At 36.9% G+C, this 16,469-nt stretch overlaps 3 protein-coding genes across 3 annotated transcripts in view; 2 read left to right on the plus strand and 1 right to left on the minus strand.

Moving 5' to 3' along the window:
* Nucleotides 1-712: 712 nt before the first annotated feature.
* On the minus strand, nt 713-2,624 carry LOC129806035 (pre-mRNA-splicing factor Slu7). The gene has a single exon (XM_055854345.1). The coding sequence runs from the start codon at nt 2,522-2,524 to the stop codon at nt 803-805; it is 1,722 nt and encodes a 573-aa protein (XP_055710320.1). The 5' UTR covers nt 2,525-2,624; the 3' UTR covers nt 713-802.
* Nucleotides 2,625-6,536: 3,912 nt separating this feature from the next.
* Nucleotides 6,537-16,469, plus strand: part of LOC129806043 (serine/threonine-protein kinase S6KL) — a 56,304-nt gene continuing 46,371 nt past the window's right edge. The window contains exons 1-5 of the mRNA XM_055854358.1: nt 6,537-7,026; nt 7,173-7,270; nt 7,355-7,707; nt 12,647-12,745; nt 12,837-12,995. Coding sequence (XP_055710333.1) covers nt 6,904-7,026; nt 7,173-7,270; nt 7,355-7,707; nt 12,647-12,745; nt 12,837-12,995 — 832 coding nt within the window. The 5' untranslated portion in view covers nt 6,537-6,903. The remainder of the gene's footprint in view (nt 7,027-7,172; nt 7,271-7,354; nt 7,708-12,646; nt 12,746-12,836; nt 12,996-16,469) is intronic.
* Nucleotides 13,018-14,174, plus strand: LOC129806056 (autophagy-related protein 101). The gene has a single exon (XM_055854373.1). The coding sequence runs from the start codon at nt 13,351-13,353 to the stop codon at nt 14,005-14,007; it is 657 nt and encodes a 218-aa protein (XP_055710348.1). The 5' UTR covers nt 13,018-13,350; the 3' UTR covers nt 14,008-14,174.

The following is a 16,469-nucleotide window of genomic DNA, read 5'->3' on the forward strand; positions in this document are numbered from 1 at the left end:
CTGTAGAGAAATTTCCCAAGACTTACCGGTGCATAGCATACGGTGGTAAGAATTTCGAAATACCCCGTTGATCCCCTTTTAATAAGCCTTTATGTGTCATTTGTCATTAAAGTACTTAACTAAAAAAAATTAAAACTTTAAGAAAAGAATTCTGGCTTGTCATTGAGTAATTGTACCAAATTTCAGCCAGCTTGCAATTCCGGCCAGTTGTTTTAGTCCTCGAATTTCCATGAATTTTTAGTTTTTGTATTTTATAAGACAATATTCTTTGAAAAGAAAATGATATATTAATAAATATTCCCGATTACAAGTACCTTGAGAAAAGAGCAAAGAGCAATTGACCGGTCAATTGCTTTTCGCTCTTGATTCGAGGTGTTTAGATTTGGGAAATTTTACTAATAAATCATTTTCTTTTCAAAGAATATTGTCTTATAAAACATAAGAAACATCACATTAGTGGAAAAATTATTTTGGTGCTGCAATTTTTTGAATATTTTTTCCACGTGTAAAAAAGCAATGAACGTGTAAAAAAGCAATGACCATGTAGAAAAGCCCAGTCTGTTCGCTGTGAGTGGGTCATTTAAAAAAAATCTTTGAAAGACTCCTTAGAAGAATCTTTTTTTTGTCTTCTGTGATATTTTTTTACTCACTTTTTAGATAAAAAAAAAATCTTTTAATTATTTTGGTTCAAGAAAATGTTTAAAAAAAAAGATTTTAGAGTAATTTTAATTTATTTATTTCGTCACAATTACAAGTTTTGGAGCATAAGCTGCTCCATTATTTTAGACACAAGCCTGTAGGTCTACGGATCAAGGAATTGCAGCATTGGATCTTCCTCTCGGCGCCTCTTCATCATGAACGCCTCCATTTCCTCCTCTGACGGCTTCTTCACCTCGTACATGCTGTTGTAGGGCCTCTTCCTCTCGTCCAGCTTCATCAGTTCACTCACTTGGCGATTGTGCTTCTCCTCTGCCAGCAGCGCCTCCTTCAATTTATCCTTTTCCCCTTCTTTTTGCTTCCGCTGCTTCTTCTTCTCCTTCTGTCGCTTCTTCTTGCTCTTCTTCTTGGCCTTTTGTCTCTTCCTGGCCTCCTCCTCGTCCTCTTCACTGTCACTGTCGCTGCTATTGCTGCTGCTCTTTGCTGATTCCTCCTGCTCGGTGGATTTGTCTTCAGTATCTTCTGGATGGGATTTTGCGGGGATTTTTGTGGGAATTGTGAGAACCTGGGATGCCTTGCCACTTTCTCCTAGGCAATAGGAATTCTTGATGAAGGAATGGCAGCATTTGTAGCCCCACTGACCCATGTTCCAGTAGGATCCCCAGACGGCAGTGTGATTGTTAATGAGGACATCCTCTTCATAGCGACTCCGTACAATCTGCTTCTCCTGACCCTTGATCACCTTTCCGGATCTGGAATACTCCACGTATTCCTCGGTCTGGGCCAGGAGAAGAGCTTTCGGAGGGACTTGGAGATGCTCCTCTCCGCCGTACTTGTCCAGAATTGTGTCCTTGACCTGAGACTTGAATTGATCCTTCTTCTTGTCATACTCATTCTGCAGGAGTTCGAGTTTCGTCGGCTCGGCCAGGATGTGCACATCGACGCCCTTCCCGTACGCCTCCCAGGCGAAAAGCTGAGCTTTTGAGTGCTTTTGCGTGTCTCCGGTGAATCGGACAAAATTCTCTCCGGCAAATTCGGAATCTTCAGGTTTTTTATTGGGTTCCGGATTATCCCGCATGGATCGTGTCTTGGGATCGTAGTAGGCAGAATTTGGATCGAGATTCCTCAAATATTTTGCCGTATCCTCGCGAATCCGGAGATTCCTGACCGTAATCCGTTGCTTCGAGTCCACTTTGGTTCCCGGCATGTCCACTTCATCCACATACTTGTCCTCATCCTCCTCATCAGCCGACAGCTCAGCATCGGGATTGTCCTTGAGTTTAGCAGCCTTCAGGGCTCTCTTCGCTTCCTCCACCTTCTGGTACTCCTCCACAATCTCCCTGTGCTGCGCAGGATCATATCCACTCCACCTGTCTCTCTTCCCATCGTAGTCACTGACAATATTCGGCTGAATGAATTCATCATGGGCTATTTTGGCTCCACTGAACTTCGCTCCCACCTTCCTCGGACGCTCCATGCAATCCTTCTTCTTATGCGTCAACGCTCCACAGTTCTCACACGCTCCCTTCCGGTACTTGGTGATGACTTTGCTGGTGTCCACTCCCTTCTTGTACCATTCATCGATTGAGGAGTACTGTGTCTTCTTCTCTTCCTGCGGACGCTGATGCCTGAGCGTGGGACCAGCTGATCCGTAGTACCATGGAGCTGTGGAGATATACTGTGGGATGTGAGGATTGATGTCCTTGCCCTCCTCGTCCACAGCAGCTGGTGCTGTTCCTGCCTTTCGGGCCTCCTCGAGTTCTTTGGCCTTTCGCCAGTCTTCGCGGGATTTCTTCTTAGGCTCCTCATCCCCGGATTTGTTGGTCAGGAGCTGGGATATCGGCACACGAGGAGTGGCATTTGCCATTTTTGCACAATTTCACAAAATCTATCGCAGGAAAATATTTAGTTCTTCACCAGAAAAATGCGTGTTTACGTTTTTCGATGCACCACATTCAAGTTTTTACTAAACTGAAATTTTCAAAAGAAAACTGACAAATTCAAAATGACCGTTACTACACTCTAAAAAGGTAACAGGGGACCGAAAATCAGCAATAAAAATTAAATCGATAAAGAAAATCCGTAAAAGGTCTTACATTTAACCTTAGAAAGTCCAACAAGATCTGATTTGGTGTATTTTTTGTCTCTATGAACGATAGGGACAAAAATAGCCCAAAAAATTTAAGTAATTTTTTTTTGTCAATACCAATGAATGATAATTTTCACTCTAATGAAAAATATTGTGTTTTAGTACTGTAGTTTCTTTTACCAAAACGATTTTGCTTAAAGAAATTGGAATTATAAAAAATAAATAAAATCAATTTTCAATATGAAAATTTAAAAATTCGTTATTTTTTAGCTTAAAAAATTACTATATAGAAAATAGCTGAGGACTTGAAAAAAATATCCTAAATTCCTTCAACTTTCTTCTTTGCAATTACGTACAAACATAAGAAAAATATAACTTTAGAGATAGCCAGGAAAAATTATTTTCTTTATGGGACACCGGTGCCCCAATCGTCCTTAAAGTGTTAAAGAGATTTTCGCAAAAGAAATACTTTTTATTTCACTAAAGACTAAAGTATAATATAATAAAAGATCAAGTTAAATTTAAATACAATTTTACTTTTAAAAAAATAATGAAAAAAGTAATTGTAGATTCACTTATATTATAAAATCTTGAAATTCATTAACCAAAAAATTATTTACAAACAATGGTGATGACGATGACAATTAACACTTTAAAACTTTAAAATACCAAACTTTCATAAAATGCTAGTGCAGATATTTTCACCAAAACAGCAATTTTTCAACAGTTTTTCGTCCCATAAGATTTCTACAGCAGTTCTAGGACTCATAAATTCATTTTTCTATAAATATTTTTTCCATTTTCTTGTAATTTTATATAAATTTTCTTAAAATTTACAAAAAAAACGCCAAAGTGAATTTTTACAGATTTTCGTAGCAAAAAGTCAATTTCCATTGAATTTCCTTTTCCTATGATTTTTGGACTCATATCAATATATTTTCTTGCAAAATTTTCAAATTCTCATATATATATTTTGCGCTTTTCTTAAAGAAAATTATATGTGAAACTCCAATAGGAATTCGAAAAAGAAAAACAAGGCGTAAAGTGAATTTTCCCCCTATGCCCTAGACACACTTACGACTAAAGTCCAGAGACGACTAAGCTTGTTCATAGCCAAGTCAGTTCCTGACACACTACAAACGAGGCTTAGCATTCACTGGTATCCACAAAACATAAGTTTCGTGGGTTTTTATGCAAATATTTCTACTAAAATGCACTAATACTCCTCTGAAAATAAAACTATTTGTAATATCATGTCTCAGTGTCAGTACAGTCAGTACAGCCCAAGAATTGCACAGCGAAACCCGAGAAACCCACTTTTTGCATCGCGAGACTCGAGAAACCCAAAAATTGCATCGCGAAATCCGAAAAATGCAATTTCTGCATCGCGAGACCCGAGAAACCGAGTGTCTGCATCACGAAACCCGAGAAACCCGAAAATTGCATCGCGAAACCCGAGAAACCCAGTGTCTGCATCGCGAAAGCCGAGAAACCCGAAAATTGCATCGCGAAACCCGAGAAACCCAGTGTCTGCATCGCGAAACCCGAGAAACCCAAAAATTGCATCGCGAAACCCGAGAAACCAGAAACCCTTGTCAGAAAAAATGGGAATGAGTGACCCCTTGCTGCAAATGCTTCAATAGGAAACACCGAAAATATGATTTTTTTAAGAGATTTTCGTATTGTATCCGATGGGAAAGGAGCAAAGACTAGGAATAAGAACAAATCCTGCACTCAGGAGCGACTCAACAAGGTTTTGGAAGCCTTTCGTCGCGGTTTCACTTATACTGTTTGTCTCCAATTTGAAACTTTTCCTTTTCCCCATTTGGATTAATTAATGTTTGTGCCGAAACAGGTATGAAAATGAACGACAAAAAGTCGGAGGTAAGGGTGATTTCTCGACAGCCTGGGAAATGCACCATACTTGTTGATGGAAAAGCATTGACAAAGGTGAAGAAGTTGAAGTATCTCGGGGTATTATTCCCGAGTGATGGTAGGTTTCACACCGAACTATCGCCGCGAATCGGTCAAGCCTCTGCAGTAATGAGGGAGCTTGGCGGAAGCGTGGTGAGGAAGGCCGAGCTCAGTCGTTCGGCTAAGTTATCGGTTTTCAAAGCTGTGTTCATTCCTATTCTCACCTATGGTCATGAGATTTAGGTAATGACCGAAAGTATAAGATCGCGAGTACAAGCTGTCGAGATGAGGTACCTTCGGGCGGTTAAGGGAATCACTCGTCGAGATCGAGTGAGGAATGTGGCCGTTCGTGAGGAACTAAGAATCGAGGAGCTGCTTCTTCGGGTTGAAAGATCACAACTTCGATGGTATGGACATGTTCAGCGCATGGATAGAAAAAGATTCTCCAGAAAAGTTATGCAAGCCATTGTGAGAAGGCGTCGACCTCGAGGCAGACCTAGACCTACGACAAGGTGGCTGAATCAAATTCAGAATCTTTCCCTGGAACGCCTCGGGATCGAACCCGAACATCTTCCTGAAGTGGCGGAGGATCGACAAGCGTGGGCTGCTAATTTGGATGTCATGGACCCGCGACCCCAATGGGGATAAGCGGTTGAAAATGAATGAATGAATAGAAGAATTTTACGCTCGCGTATTTTTCTTGTATTTAACACTTCGTAGAACCCTAACTAAAAGTGTCACGGAAGGACCAAGTGGCAGCCGCTGCCATTTATCGGATTTTACGAAATATTTTGATATTTTTACTAATATTTAAACATTCGGAGCTTTAGTCGGTTCTTTTCTGGTGTCTGAATCAGAAATTTCGCCTCCTTGGGTACTGTATCTAAAGATTTTTAACCATTCGATGTTTTCATCTTTACCAGAAACAAGGGAAAGTAAGGGAAGGTAAGGGAAAGTAAGGGTAAGTAAGGGAAAGTGGTCTGCCTTTGAATGCGGCAGCCTTTGAATATTTCAATTTTTCTCTTATTTTTCAAAGCAAAAATTCTACTTTATGAACAATAGTTAATACTATTAACTATTTTCTATCAACTTTGCTTAACAAAATGGATTTTGAGCTTTGGGAAGTAAGAGAAAAATTGAATAATTCCCAAAATTATTCATATTTCCCAGTTCAATATTTCCCATAATTCTTCTCAATAATTTCCAAAAACACTTTCAATTTGTTCTTTTAAGGCTTTTACACATTAATAATCAATAAAATTACATCTGCAGAACGTCAAACTCCCATATAAAATGCATATGGCAGCAACTGCCACTTGGTCCTTCCGAGTGCAGTTTTTTGTTTTTGCAATATATTTACATTAATATTTAATTTTTATTAAAAATTTTATAACGAAAAAATAGCCAGATGAATTCTGCACGCATTCGATCAGGCCTCCAGGTGAAATGATATATTCTTCACTATAAAAAATTAAATTGAAAACTAAATTGGCAGCGGCTGCCACTAGGGTTCTTCCAAGTGTTAAGAAGTTTTCAAATTTATATCTAAAGAATTTTCATTAAACAGTAATATTCTAGAAGAGTTAAGGTCAAGGAGTAAATTTATGTAATTTTTTCAGAAAAAAAATGAACTTTATGTGCTTAGTCTTCTGTAAAAGTTAAAGCGTCTGGAAATGGTTTTGAATTAGTACATTTGCCCTAATTACCAATTTTTTTTATTTGTTGATTTTTCCGTTTTTCAATTTTTTCATCCGATTTTTTTCAGTGTGAATTGGTTCTTTTGGATTGGGAAAAAAGTGATATACTTTTTTGTAAAATTTTCAGTGTGGTTCAGTGGAGGACAAAGATGGCTCAATGACGTCACTTTTATCCAAGGATAAAAATCATATGTTACTGACAGCGCTGACAGCATTTTGAATGGTCAATGCTGTGAGTTTAAAGTTCTAATTTTGCATTTTCTCAATAAAGTAGAAAATTGGAGCTGGATTTGGGAAAAACAGAGTAGTCAGGAAACAGAAAATGTCGGAAAATTCAGTTTTTTCTGGGAAAAATTAAAGGAAATTGTCTGTTAGATTGAATTTCTGTGAAAATCGCCTGAAAATTGGGTGTGGACATTGGCAGAATTGTCCAAGACTGTTCCGCAGATGGGAGTGAAGATTTGTTAAAGGGGTTTATTTGGACGGCGTAAAAATGTCTGCTGAAAGTGTAATTGCTTGAATTAAACGCAGTTTTGTACATATTTGATGGGCAATTTAGGCTGTAGAATCAATGGAAATTCACCAGTAGTATACAGTGCATCACGTACCAGTGGGAGTGAGTCTGATAACTGCATCAATTACACCAAAAGATCAACTTCTCTCACTCAGGTAAGTGCTTTTCCTTTGTATTCTTCTTGTCAAATGGGGCTCTTTTTTTCACCTAATCATTGCGTCTGTCTCACGCACAAACAACAAAAAAAAAACACTTCACTAATTTCTGTCTATGACCTCAACGTATGCCTCTTGTCCAGCAGAACGGACTCTACAGGTTTTGCTCTTCCCCTTCATTGGCGTTCCGCAATCGCCTCAGTTCCAGATCTTGCAATAACATCTTGTCCACATTTCCAAGAAGGTGAGACCCTTTCTCTGGTTTTTCAGGTAGAAATTCCTCTTGACCTTTTTTTTTATTGACTTTCTGCACTTTGGCTCTGTCCAGTGACTCGTCCAAGTCACACAATCAAGACTTGATTCTGTCCAAGAGTTCCTGGCCAGTGGCTCAGCGGGAACATCTCTTTCTGCCCCACTTCAAGATCCACCGTGGTCCAGAGGATCAGAAGTACATAACATCGCGCTACTTGGCATCCGGGGGCTACGGCAAGGTTTACAGTGTCGTGGAGAAGGATACGTGCAAGGAGTACGCCCTCAAAGTCCTCAGCAAATCCCAAATCATCAAGGACAATGAACTGAAGCAGCTGCGGGACGAAGTGGACATCCAATCGCGCTGTGGACATCATCCTTTCATCGTTGAATGCCTGTCCTACTGGCAGAATCGCAAGAACATCTACATTTGTGAGTTCAAGATGATATTTTCCTCCTAAATTAAGTCCCTTTTGTGCCCCGGTACAGCTTCAAAAATCTCAAAAATGCTCCCAAAGGATATTGGCATGGAGGAAAAGTCTGTGGGATTGGGCTATTTTTAGAACGTTCTGCGTCATTTGCAATTGTGCATGTCACCCTCTTTTGCGTCAAAAGGTTCCCCTTCGATTTTCTCCCCAATTGCAAATCGCCTGCAAAGAGCATGAAATTGATGATTGTGGGGTTTCGTTTCCCAGAGATAAGGGAAGAGATTGTGATCGGAATTATCGTTCCCAATTTATTTGTAACTCGTTGCCATTACATTTTATCAATAGAGACAACTTTTTAGAGATAAAGCAGCTCGATTGAAAGCAAATTTTCAAATAGTTTCTTCAAAATTGAGAATAGGGGAAAACAGGGCAGATTATGCACGGAGAGTAATAGATAGTGGGATGTTAGACTTTGCCTTTAGTTCAAATATCGAAGTAATCTTTATTAGGAGTAAATAGCTTCCTTTTTATTCATTGAAATATTTTATTTGCTGACTAATCTGCCCCGGTCCCCCCTATATACTAATTTTATGCATTAAAAAAAAAAACAAAATCCCCTTCAAATATTTATTTACCAAACTTGATTTTTTACGCTCCATTTAAACTAGGCTATTTTTGTTCGAAATCTCCCTTTAGAAATTAAAAAAAAAACCCTCACTGAGCTTTATCTCGGATCATATTACACTCAGTCCCGGGATTATGCACATTTTCGGGACCGAAAAAAACGCGCGAAATGGCATTATGCATCGAGAAAATTTGCATAATCGCAGGGGCTTTCTTTTGAATAAATCGGCCGTAGAACGAATTTCGTGCTGAGTAAAAGTAGTTCAAACAAAAAGATTCAATTGTTTAATAGAAATGCATTAACAAATAGTACTCTTTGGCCAGAGTTCTTCAATAAATGGTTAGAATATTTAAAAAATTTACCTTAATAAAAAAAATTAAAGTTTTATTCTGAAAAAGTAGCAAAACGTTTTCAAATGTCCCGCGTCGCAAAATAGTATACATTCAGGCGTATTTAAAAAATGAGTTCATAAATTGACTCCCAAGGGTAGGCAAACTTGCATAATTGTATGTGCATAATTCCGTCAGGTGCATAATCCCGAACGACTTAATGCCGGGACTGAGTGTACACTAGATCCCGGCATTATGCACATTTTCGGGACCGAAAAAAACGCGCGAAATGGCATTACGCATCGAGAAAATTTGCATACCTGCAGGGGCTTTCTTTTGAATAAACCGGCCGTAGAACGAATTTCGCGCGGAGTAAAAATAGTTCAAATAAAAAGATTCAACTGTTTAATAGAAATTCATTAACAAATAGTACTTTTTGGCCAGAATTCTTCAATAAATGGTTAGAATATTTAAAAAATTTACCTTAATAAAAGAAATTAAAGTTTTATTCTGAAAAAGTAGCAAAATGTTTTGAAATTTCCCGCGTCACAACATAGTATACATTCAGGCGTATTTCTATGATTTCATAAATTGACTCCCAAAAGTAGGCAAACTTGCATAATTGTATGTGAATAATTTCGTCAGGTGCATAATCCCGAAGGACTTAATGCCGGGACTGAGTGTACTCGAATTTATCCTATTGTAGGGTAAGTGTGCCAAATTTCGGCATAGTTGCATGCAAGCGACAAAGTTTCAAGTTTGAAATGTAATATCTTTAATAGAAATTGATTTTTTTCCTTCTACTTAAGGAGTGTTGCTTAGAACCTCGTAGACAGTTTATCGTCTTTATTTACTCTAAAATCATTCTTGATACATTTTAAAATGAATAAAAATATATACATAGCTTTGGTGCCCTATTTCGGCCACCTTCATTCTCATAGTTCCTTGCCCTTCCAGAATTCTTTCAATGTCTTTTTCACATCATCTTGCTCGTCGAAGCGACATTTTTTGTTATTTTTTTTGCATTGTACAATCTCAAGAGAATGCAAAAACTAAAAATTCATGGAAATTGGAGAAACAAAAAATATGGCCGAAATTGCAAGCTGGCCGGAATTTGGCACACTTACCCTACCTTATCACAAAAATTCAGCTGAAGGTTTTTACGTGTCCCATTTTGTCAATATAAAATCTTCGATGCAAAAAGACTTAAAGAAATCTTACAATTGGGCTAATTTTTGATACTGGGAGAAATATATATACTCAATATTATCTTTCGCTTTTAGTTTTACTTGAGACTTTAGAAAAATTTTATCTAAGGAACGAACCATTAGGCGGCATTTACAGGGAGAGGGACTTTTGATTCAAAACTACCATTCCGAAATACAGTTACTTTCTCTCAATCGGGCATATGAGGCAAAATTTCATCCAAATTATCGAAAGATTAGGACATGAAAGTCATTGTAAATTCCACAAAAACCGCTCAATTATAAAGAATCACGATAAAATAGGAAGAATTACAGCGAATTTGAACAAATTTGCTTTAAAATCAAACGTGAAAATTGTCAACAAAACTTTCGCCCGATTGAAAAAGAACCGATTGAGCGAAATTCTACTCTAAAAATATCATTCTGAACTTTTCTGCCCTGAAGTGAGCTTAATCACCCGAAGAAAGGTTCGTGTCTCGGTTCATCCGAAAGGCTATCACTCGGAAATTGGTAGGTGTCTGATCAACTGCATTAGAAATAATCCTTTCCAATAAAAACCTCATTTATTTCTCAATTTCCTTTCAATTAAACTTGCGTTTTTATTTAGTAAAAAAGAAATACTTTGTCTCGTAAAATTTCGGTTATTGATTACTGGGACTCGCCCGAAAAAAGCTATTTCAACTAAAAGAATTAATCTAATGCATTTTCCTATACGGAATTACATTGGAAATTGTTCCTTATAATCTCTTTGATTCAATATGTTTTAACTTTATATTTGCTAAGAACTCATTTATGGAATCTACACACTGAGCCTAAACAGAAGTAGATTTTGATACTCCAATAGTGTCTTGGATAAAAGGTGAATGGAAATCTATTTGCACAAAAAGTCGTTGAAGTTCGAAGAATTCAAATTCAGTTTCGAATTTTCATACTCAATTTTCGAACAAGCTGGGGAAAATTTATCAAATATTTATATGTAAATGCCGTCTAAGGTAAAATACCCTATGTCGACCACTTAAGGATAGATTTTGCGTCAAACTTATGAAAGAACAGTTATAATTTGTATTTTTTTGATAAGGTTTTTACCTAAAACTATAGAATAGATCCATATCTATCTTAGAACTTCATTTAACCATAATATAAATTTAAATTAGAAAAAAAAATGTTTTAAAGATGCGAAGTATTCCTCTATTCGACCACTTTGATATCAGAGTGCCTCTACTCGACCACCGATTTTTTCTTTAAATTAAATAAACCACAAAACTATAAAGTAATTAATTTAAATAATGATTTTCGGCCAATGAAATAGTTTTTAAGAAGTGAAAACACGGGATTTTAACCGGATTAGGAGGAGAAGATCAAAGGTCAAAATCCTGTGTTTTCACTTCTTAAAAGGTAATTAATTTAACTTAGGCTTTTTGTACACTTCACGGATAACTCTTTAAATTAAGAATTCATTAAAATAAAATAGGAAAACACACTTTAAGAATTGTTGCAAAATAGAACAATATTTCAGTGAAAAAAGCTTCGTCGACCGGTCGAATTGTGGAACATCTGTTTGAAATACACCTTCAATTTTAAGACTCAAAATTAATATTTAACTTAATCATAGAACAAAAATTTATGCACAGTAACATAGATAAAGTCCTTGACTGGCGATTAGACTAAAAATTTATATTTTCTAGTAATTTTTAAGGATAATAATTGAAATAATTCCTTAAGAAAAAAGTCAAGGATATCAAAAACATACCATAATTTACTGGAAAATTGCGAATTTTTATTTAAGAAATTACTTTTATGCTTTGCGTTTTTATTATTTTTTCAGTCTTTAATAAATGGTCAATTTTTACAAATTTCCAACTGATTCGTATTATTTATGAAATAATTGACTCAATGATGTTAAATCATTCGCTAAATATTATTGCAAAAATAAATAAATTGAATAAATATTTACACGAGTCGACTTTAGGTACCCAGGGTGGTCGAGTCGAGAGGCGGTCGACTCGAGGATATTTTACCTTACATTCAAAACCACGTTTCTTAAAATTTTTTAACTCATAAGTTTTCCTGTGAACGAAAAGTGTTGTGACTGGTGGCCAGAGGCTTCTAGATTTGATGTAAAATTCAGTTTAATTATTAAAAAAAAAAGACGGTTATAGAACCGGTTCCATGGCTAGGAACCGGTTCCTAAACCCGTGAAAAAACCTGGAGGGTACCCGGGTATTCAGGAACCGGGTACCCGGTGTTGTGACCACTAATACGAACCAGTGAGTTTCGAGAAATTTTTCTAAGTGGTTCGTGCCTGAGATAAAATCTACCTGCTGTTTATTAAAATCATCCCAAGTGTGTCTTGGCTAAAATAGACTGTCTGATACATCTGATACATTTTCCATATTATATGAAAATGCCGTGTTTATGCCGTTTTTGCATTACTTTTCCGGTTTATTAACTGATTGGCAGTTGATACTGATAAGCAAAAATTTCGAATTGTCAAATATCCTCGTGTAAATGGGCATTTGAAGGAAACTGAAAGCAAATTAATAGAAATTTCATTGTTTTTATCGTTTGTTTATGAATGATTTGGTAGGAAGCAACTCGCCAGACTGAATTTATCTATAAAGCAATTTATTGTTTGCGAATTGGGGCCACTTTTCGGTATGATCTTATCTTTATCGAAAATGCTGCATATTTATCTAATTCTTTTGGTTGTGAATTTTCAAGAGATAATATTTATTCCTTTGGGAAATTGCTGATAAAATCTTTTCTACTGTTTTTTTTCTGTAGTGTGTGAATTTGTTCCTCGTGGTGAATTGTTTGATGCTGTAACAACATTCTGCTACAATTTGGTGCAGATCTATGTTGCAGAAATTGGTTTAGCATTAGGTGAGTGGTGAATTTTTTTTTGTGCAATTGGAATTTTTGGGTGAAAGAGGTTAAGTGCATTTTCTGACGGCATGTACTTTGTGATTGATAGATTTTTTACACAATGCTGGAGTCATCTATCGTGACCTCAAGCCTGACAATATTCTAGTTGATGCTGACTATCACATTAAACTGACGGACTTTGGATTGAGTGCGTGGCTGAAGATTGGTGACAGGACACGCACAATGTGTGGAACGGCAAAGTACATGGGTAACTACTCCAACTAAATTTTTAAGATAAAAAAACAAACAAACTTTAAGTCCTTTAGAAAGAGAAAGAGAAAGAGAGAGAGAGAGAGGAGAGTTGAGAAAAAAAGAAAGAGAGAGAGGGAGAGATTTTTGGATAGGAATTTGGGAAATCTCCTAGGTCTTGTTTTTCTTTTAACCAAAAGAATTTCCTATGCTTCAATTTGATCCTTCATCCTTTGTCACTCTGATAACTGAGGAGGAGGTGGAGGTGGTGGAAGCCTTGGGTGGGCGGTTTGTGTCCCGGCTAGGGAGGAATCACCACAGAAATTGTTTTGTGGTGAGATTGAGGAGAAAGTGATTGGGTGTGCGTCGTGATCATGAATGCACGATCGCAGGTGTTTGAGATGAGGGTGGAGGGGAGGCAGGTGGATGAAGCTGTAGCGAGTATCTTCCATACTGTCCTCTTCTACCGGTCCCTCGGGAAGTTTGAGTACAATCAGGAGGCAGTGTATTCAGTGGGTACAATTGGTACAACTGATGTCGATTGCAATTTTATCGATTATACCTATGTTTGCTGCACTTCTGAGAGTCTCGATAGGAAACTTCGGAGTGAGATAAGTAGCTTCAGTGAGCAATTGAGGAGCAATGATGGCTGTGGCTCAGGCCAGATAAGTCTGGAATTTTTTCAGAAGAAGAAAAATCGCTGGCCATTTGCTCCTGAATGTATTCCATGGGAGGTTTGGACGGTTCGATTGGACCTGATAAATCTCTATACGGAAGACGAGAGGCAATTGTGCCGGGAGCAAGTGGGCGATATGCTCACGGAGAAGATACTCTATATCTCAGAAGTGATGAATAGGCATGACTATGTGCCAAGAATGCCAAGTCAATCGGAGATGGATTTAATCTTCGATACGACCTTTCCGGATGTTCAGCCGTATCTGTTTAAATTCAAATTCAGTACAGCCGGACCGAGTGGGGGTTCCGTAGGGAATACTGTGAAGAAACTTATTAAAGAGACTCTCTCGATGTGACTTAATCCAAAATTCTTTTTGCAATAGTTACATTTTTATTCAATATTCACATTGTCAACATTTTATGGGGATCAGGAAGATCTTTCTCATTAATTAACTCTATACAATCGATTTATCACAAAATTTTAGTTAGAATAAAGAATTTTAATTTCATTTTATGGATTAAACGAATCTTATTAATCTTTTTTGCTTTGACAAATGAGGAAGGCATGTTGATTTTTCTCAGTCTTGAAGTGTTTCTTCTCTCTCTATCTACGATCTTTCCTATTTGTGCAAAATTCGTCTTGTCATTGTGTATGAAATTTATAGTAAGATACTGAATGCTTCTGTCCTCTGGCGCCGGAGGTATACATTACTTATAGCTAAGACACAAACCAGTATAACACCTGAATCTTAATAAAATCCTAAGAAAGTTTTTCGGTTTGAGTTGAAAAACGATTTAGTGGGAAACTGATGGAAATGCAATCTGATCATTATTTTGATTATAATCGCGTTGATCCGTCTCTCGACTTAAGTCATAAATGTGTCTAGGTCATTAAAATGGAAAAGAACCTCTATGAGAAGCTTAAAAAACTTCTAAAAGGACACGATCCTATCAATTTTCAAAAACGGGTTATGTGCAAAACAGCAGTGGAGTTATTTCACTTGGTTCCCGAACATTGGCCTCTTTATTGAGAATATTTTTTGTGAAATTGAACAATTCGTCAATAAACAAAATGATAGTTTCTATTTGAGGGAAAGGTTCTCCAATAATTTGGATAGTCGAATGATTACCGAAGATCTATAGGACAATTGTGAAAGTTTTTAGAACTTCTTGTTCAAATGATTGTATTTAGGTACTGAGAATCGTCAATCAGAGCAAGTAAAGGCCAAATTAGACACAGGGATCGGCTTAGGAATCAGCACGAAAAATGAGGATTGGTGTCAATACACTCAGTGATCATCCCAAAATTTGGAGGTTCAGGCTGATCTTCTAAATTCGACTAAATGTTCGTTTAGTGAAATTACGGGGATTAGGCTACATCAGCGCCAGTGTTAAAAATAAAAAGCTTCACTTTGGGTGTTTTTGGGTACTTTTCGAAATGTCAATTGAATGAAAAAACATGGAGTGTAATGGTGCACAATGTCGCAAAATCTTAAAATTCATTAAGATAGGAATAATGGGAAGGTCAGAGTGCTCCTGTCTGTATGAAAAATGCATTGATATTTCACTTAAGAAGTATTTCAGCAATCAAATCGATTGATATCATTTAAGAAACAATTTATTTTTTTTTTTCTTTCCGGAAACAAAATTTTGAATTTGTTCAACGTCTTGAAAATATAATACAAGGTTTTTTTCCGAGAATTAGAATAAAAGTTTTAAAGAAGTTTAAAAAGACAAAATTAGAGAATTCTATGCTATTATACTTTTTATTGAACAAAAACTTCACAGGATAATTCATTCTCATTGCTGAACAACATGCATACATAACCTCAAAATGATTTTAAAGGTAACCGTCGATAACTCGTCCGGATTACGGCGATCCGGATTAGAGAGCGGGCACTGTAACCTCAGTTTATTAACTTCAAAATGACATGAAGTATCACTTTCCCTGTAGCCGATCGGCCGCAAAGTTTCACAATAACGGAAAAATCCATGGAATTTTTCTCCTATTTTTCCGCGTGAGTTTCCGGGGAAATAAACGCTAATATTCCGCTTGGCATTCTGCGGAGTTATCAGCTTCTTTTCGTGTGGATTTCCTTGAAAAACTTCCGAAGTATTTTCTTGCAATTATCTAAGACCTAAGAGCATTCCCTGGAAATTGATACAAAATTTCCATTGAATATTCCGAGTATATTTTCTGATATCTTTCCGGCCAAGACTCCATGGACGTAAACGCGAAAATTTCGCAACTATTTTTCACCCTAACGCTATAATTCTTGCGAGCTAGACATACTCAAATGAACGATATGGTAGCAATATTTTCAACTCAAAATTAGAACAACTGAGTATTCGTCTGATAGATGAATACTCTACAAGTTCCAAGTTGCCAACTGGCACTTATAGTCCATTTATTTGTGGATGTTTTTTTGTGGAAATTCTCTATGAAAATTCCACGCCATTTTTAATGAATTTTAGGAATCATTTTGAAGAAAAATATTTTAAAAAAATCCACTGGAAAAGTCGTGGAATTCCGTAATATTAAACCCCGGAAGCCACTAAGGCCGTTTCATGGAAATTTCCACGGAGAATTTCGTGGAAATAAAGAGTATTTTTCTGAATTTTTAAAGGGCTGACTGCCGATTATATGCTAACAATCCTTAGGAAAAGCCGGGGAAATATTCGTCAGAGAAAAGTCCATGGAAACTCGGGGACATTTCTTATTAGACGGTCCTATACAGAGTTCCGCAAACGTCCATGGAACATTAGGAAGAAATTTAGAGTCAAATTCCATCTCAGAAGCTTACGCGGATTTTGAGCG

The sequence above is a fragment of the Phlebotomus papatasi genome, chromosome 3 (genome assembly GCF_024763615.1).
Source record: "Phlebotomus papatasi isolate M1 chromosome 3, Ppap_2.1, whole genome shotgun sequence".
NCBI lineage: Eukaryota > Metazoa > Arthropoda > Insecta > Diptera > Psychodidae > Phlebotomus > Phlebotomus papatasi.

Excerpts from the sequence above, each read along its gene's own strand:
- LOC129806056 (XM_055854373.1), top strand. The coding sequence starts at position 13,351 with ATGAATGCACGATCGCAGGTGTTTGAGATGAGGGTGGAGGGGAGGCAG.
- LOC129806035 (XM_055854345.1), bottom strand. The coding sequence starts at position 2,524 with ATGGCAAATGCCACTCCTCGTGTGCCGATATCCCAGCTCCTGACCAAC.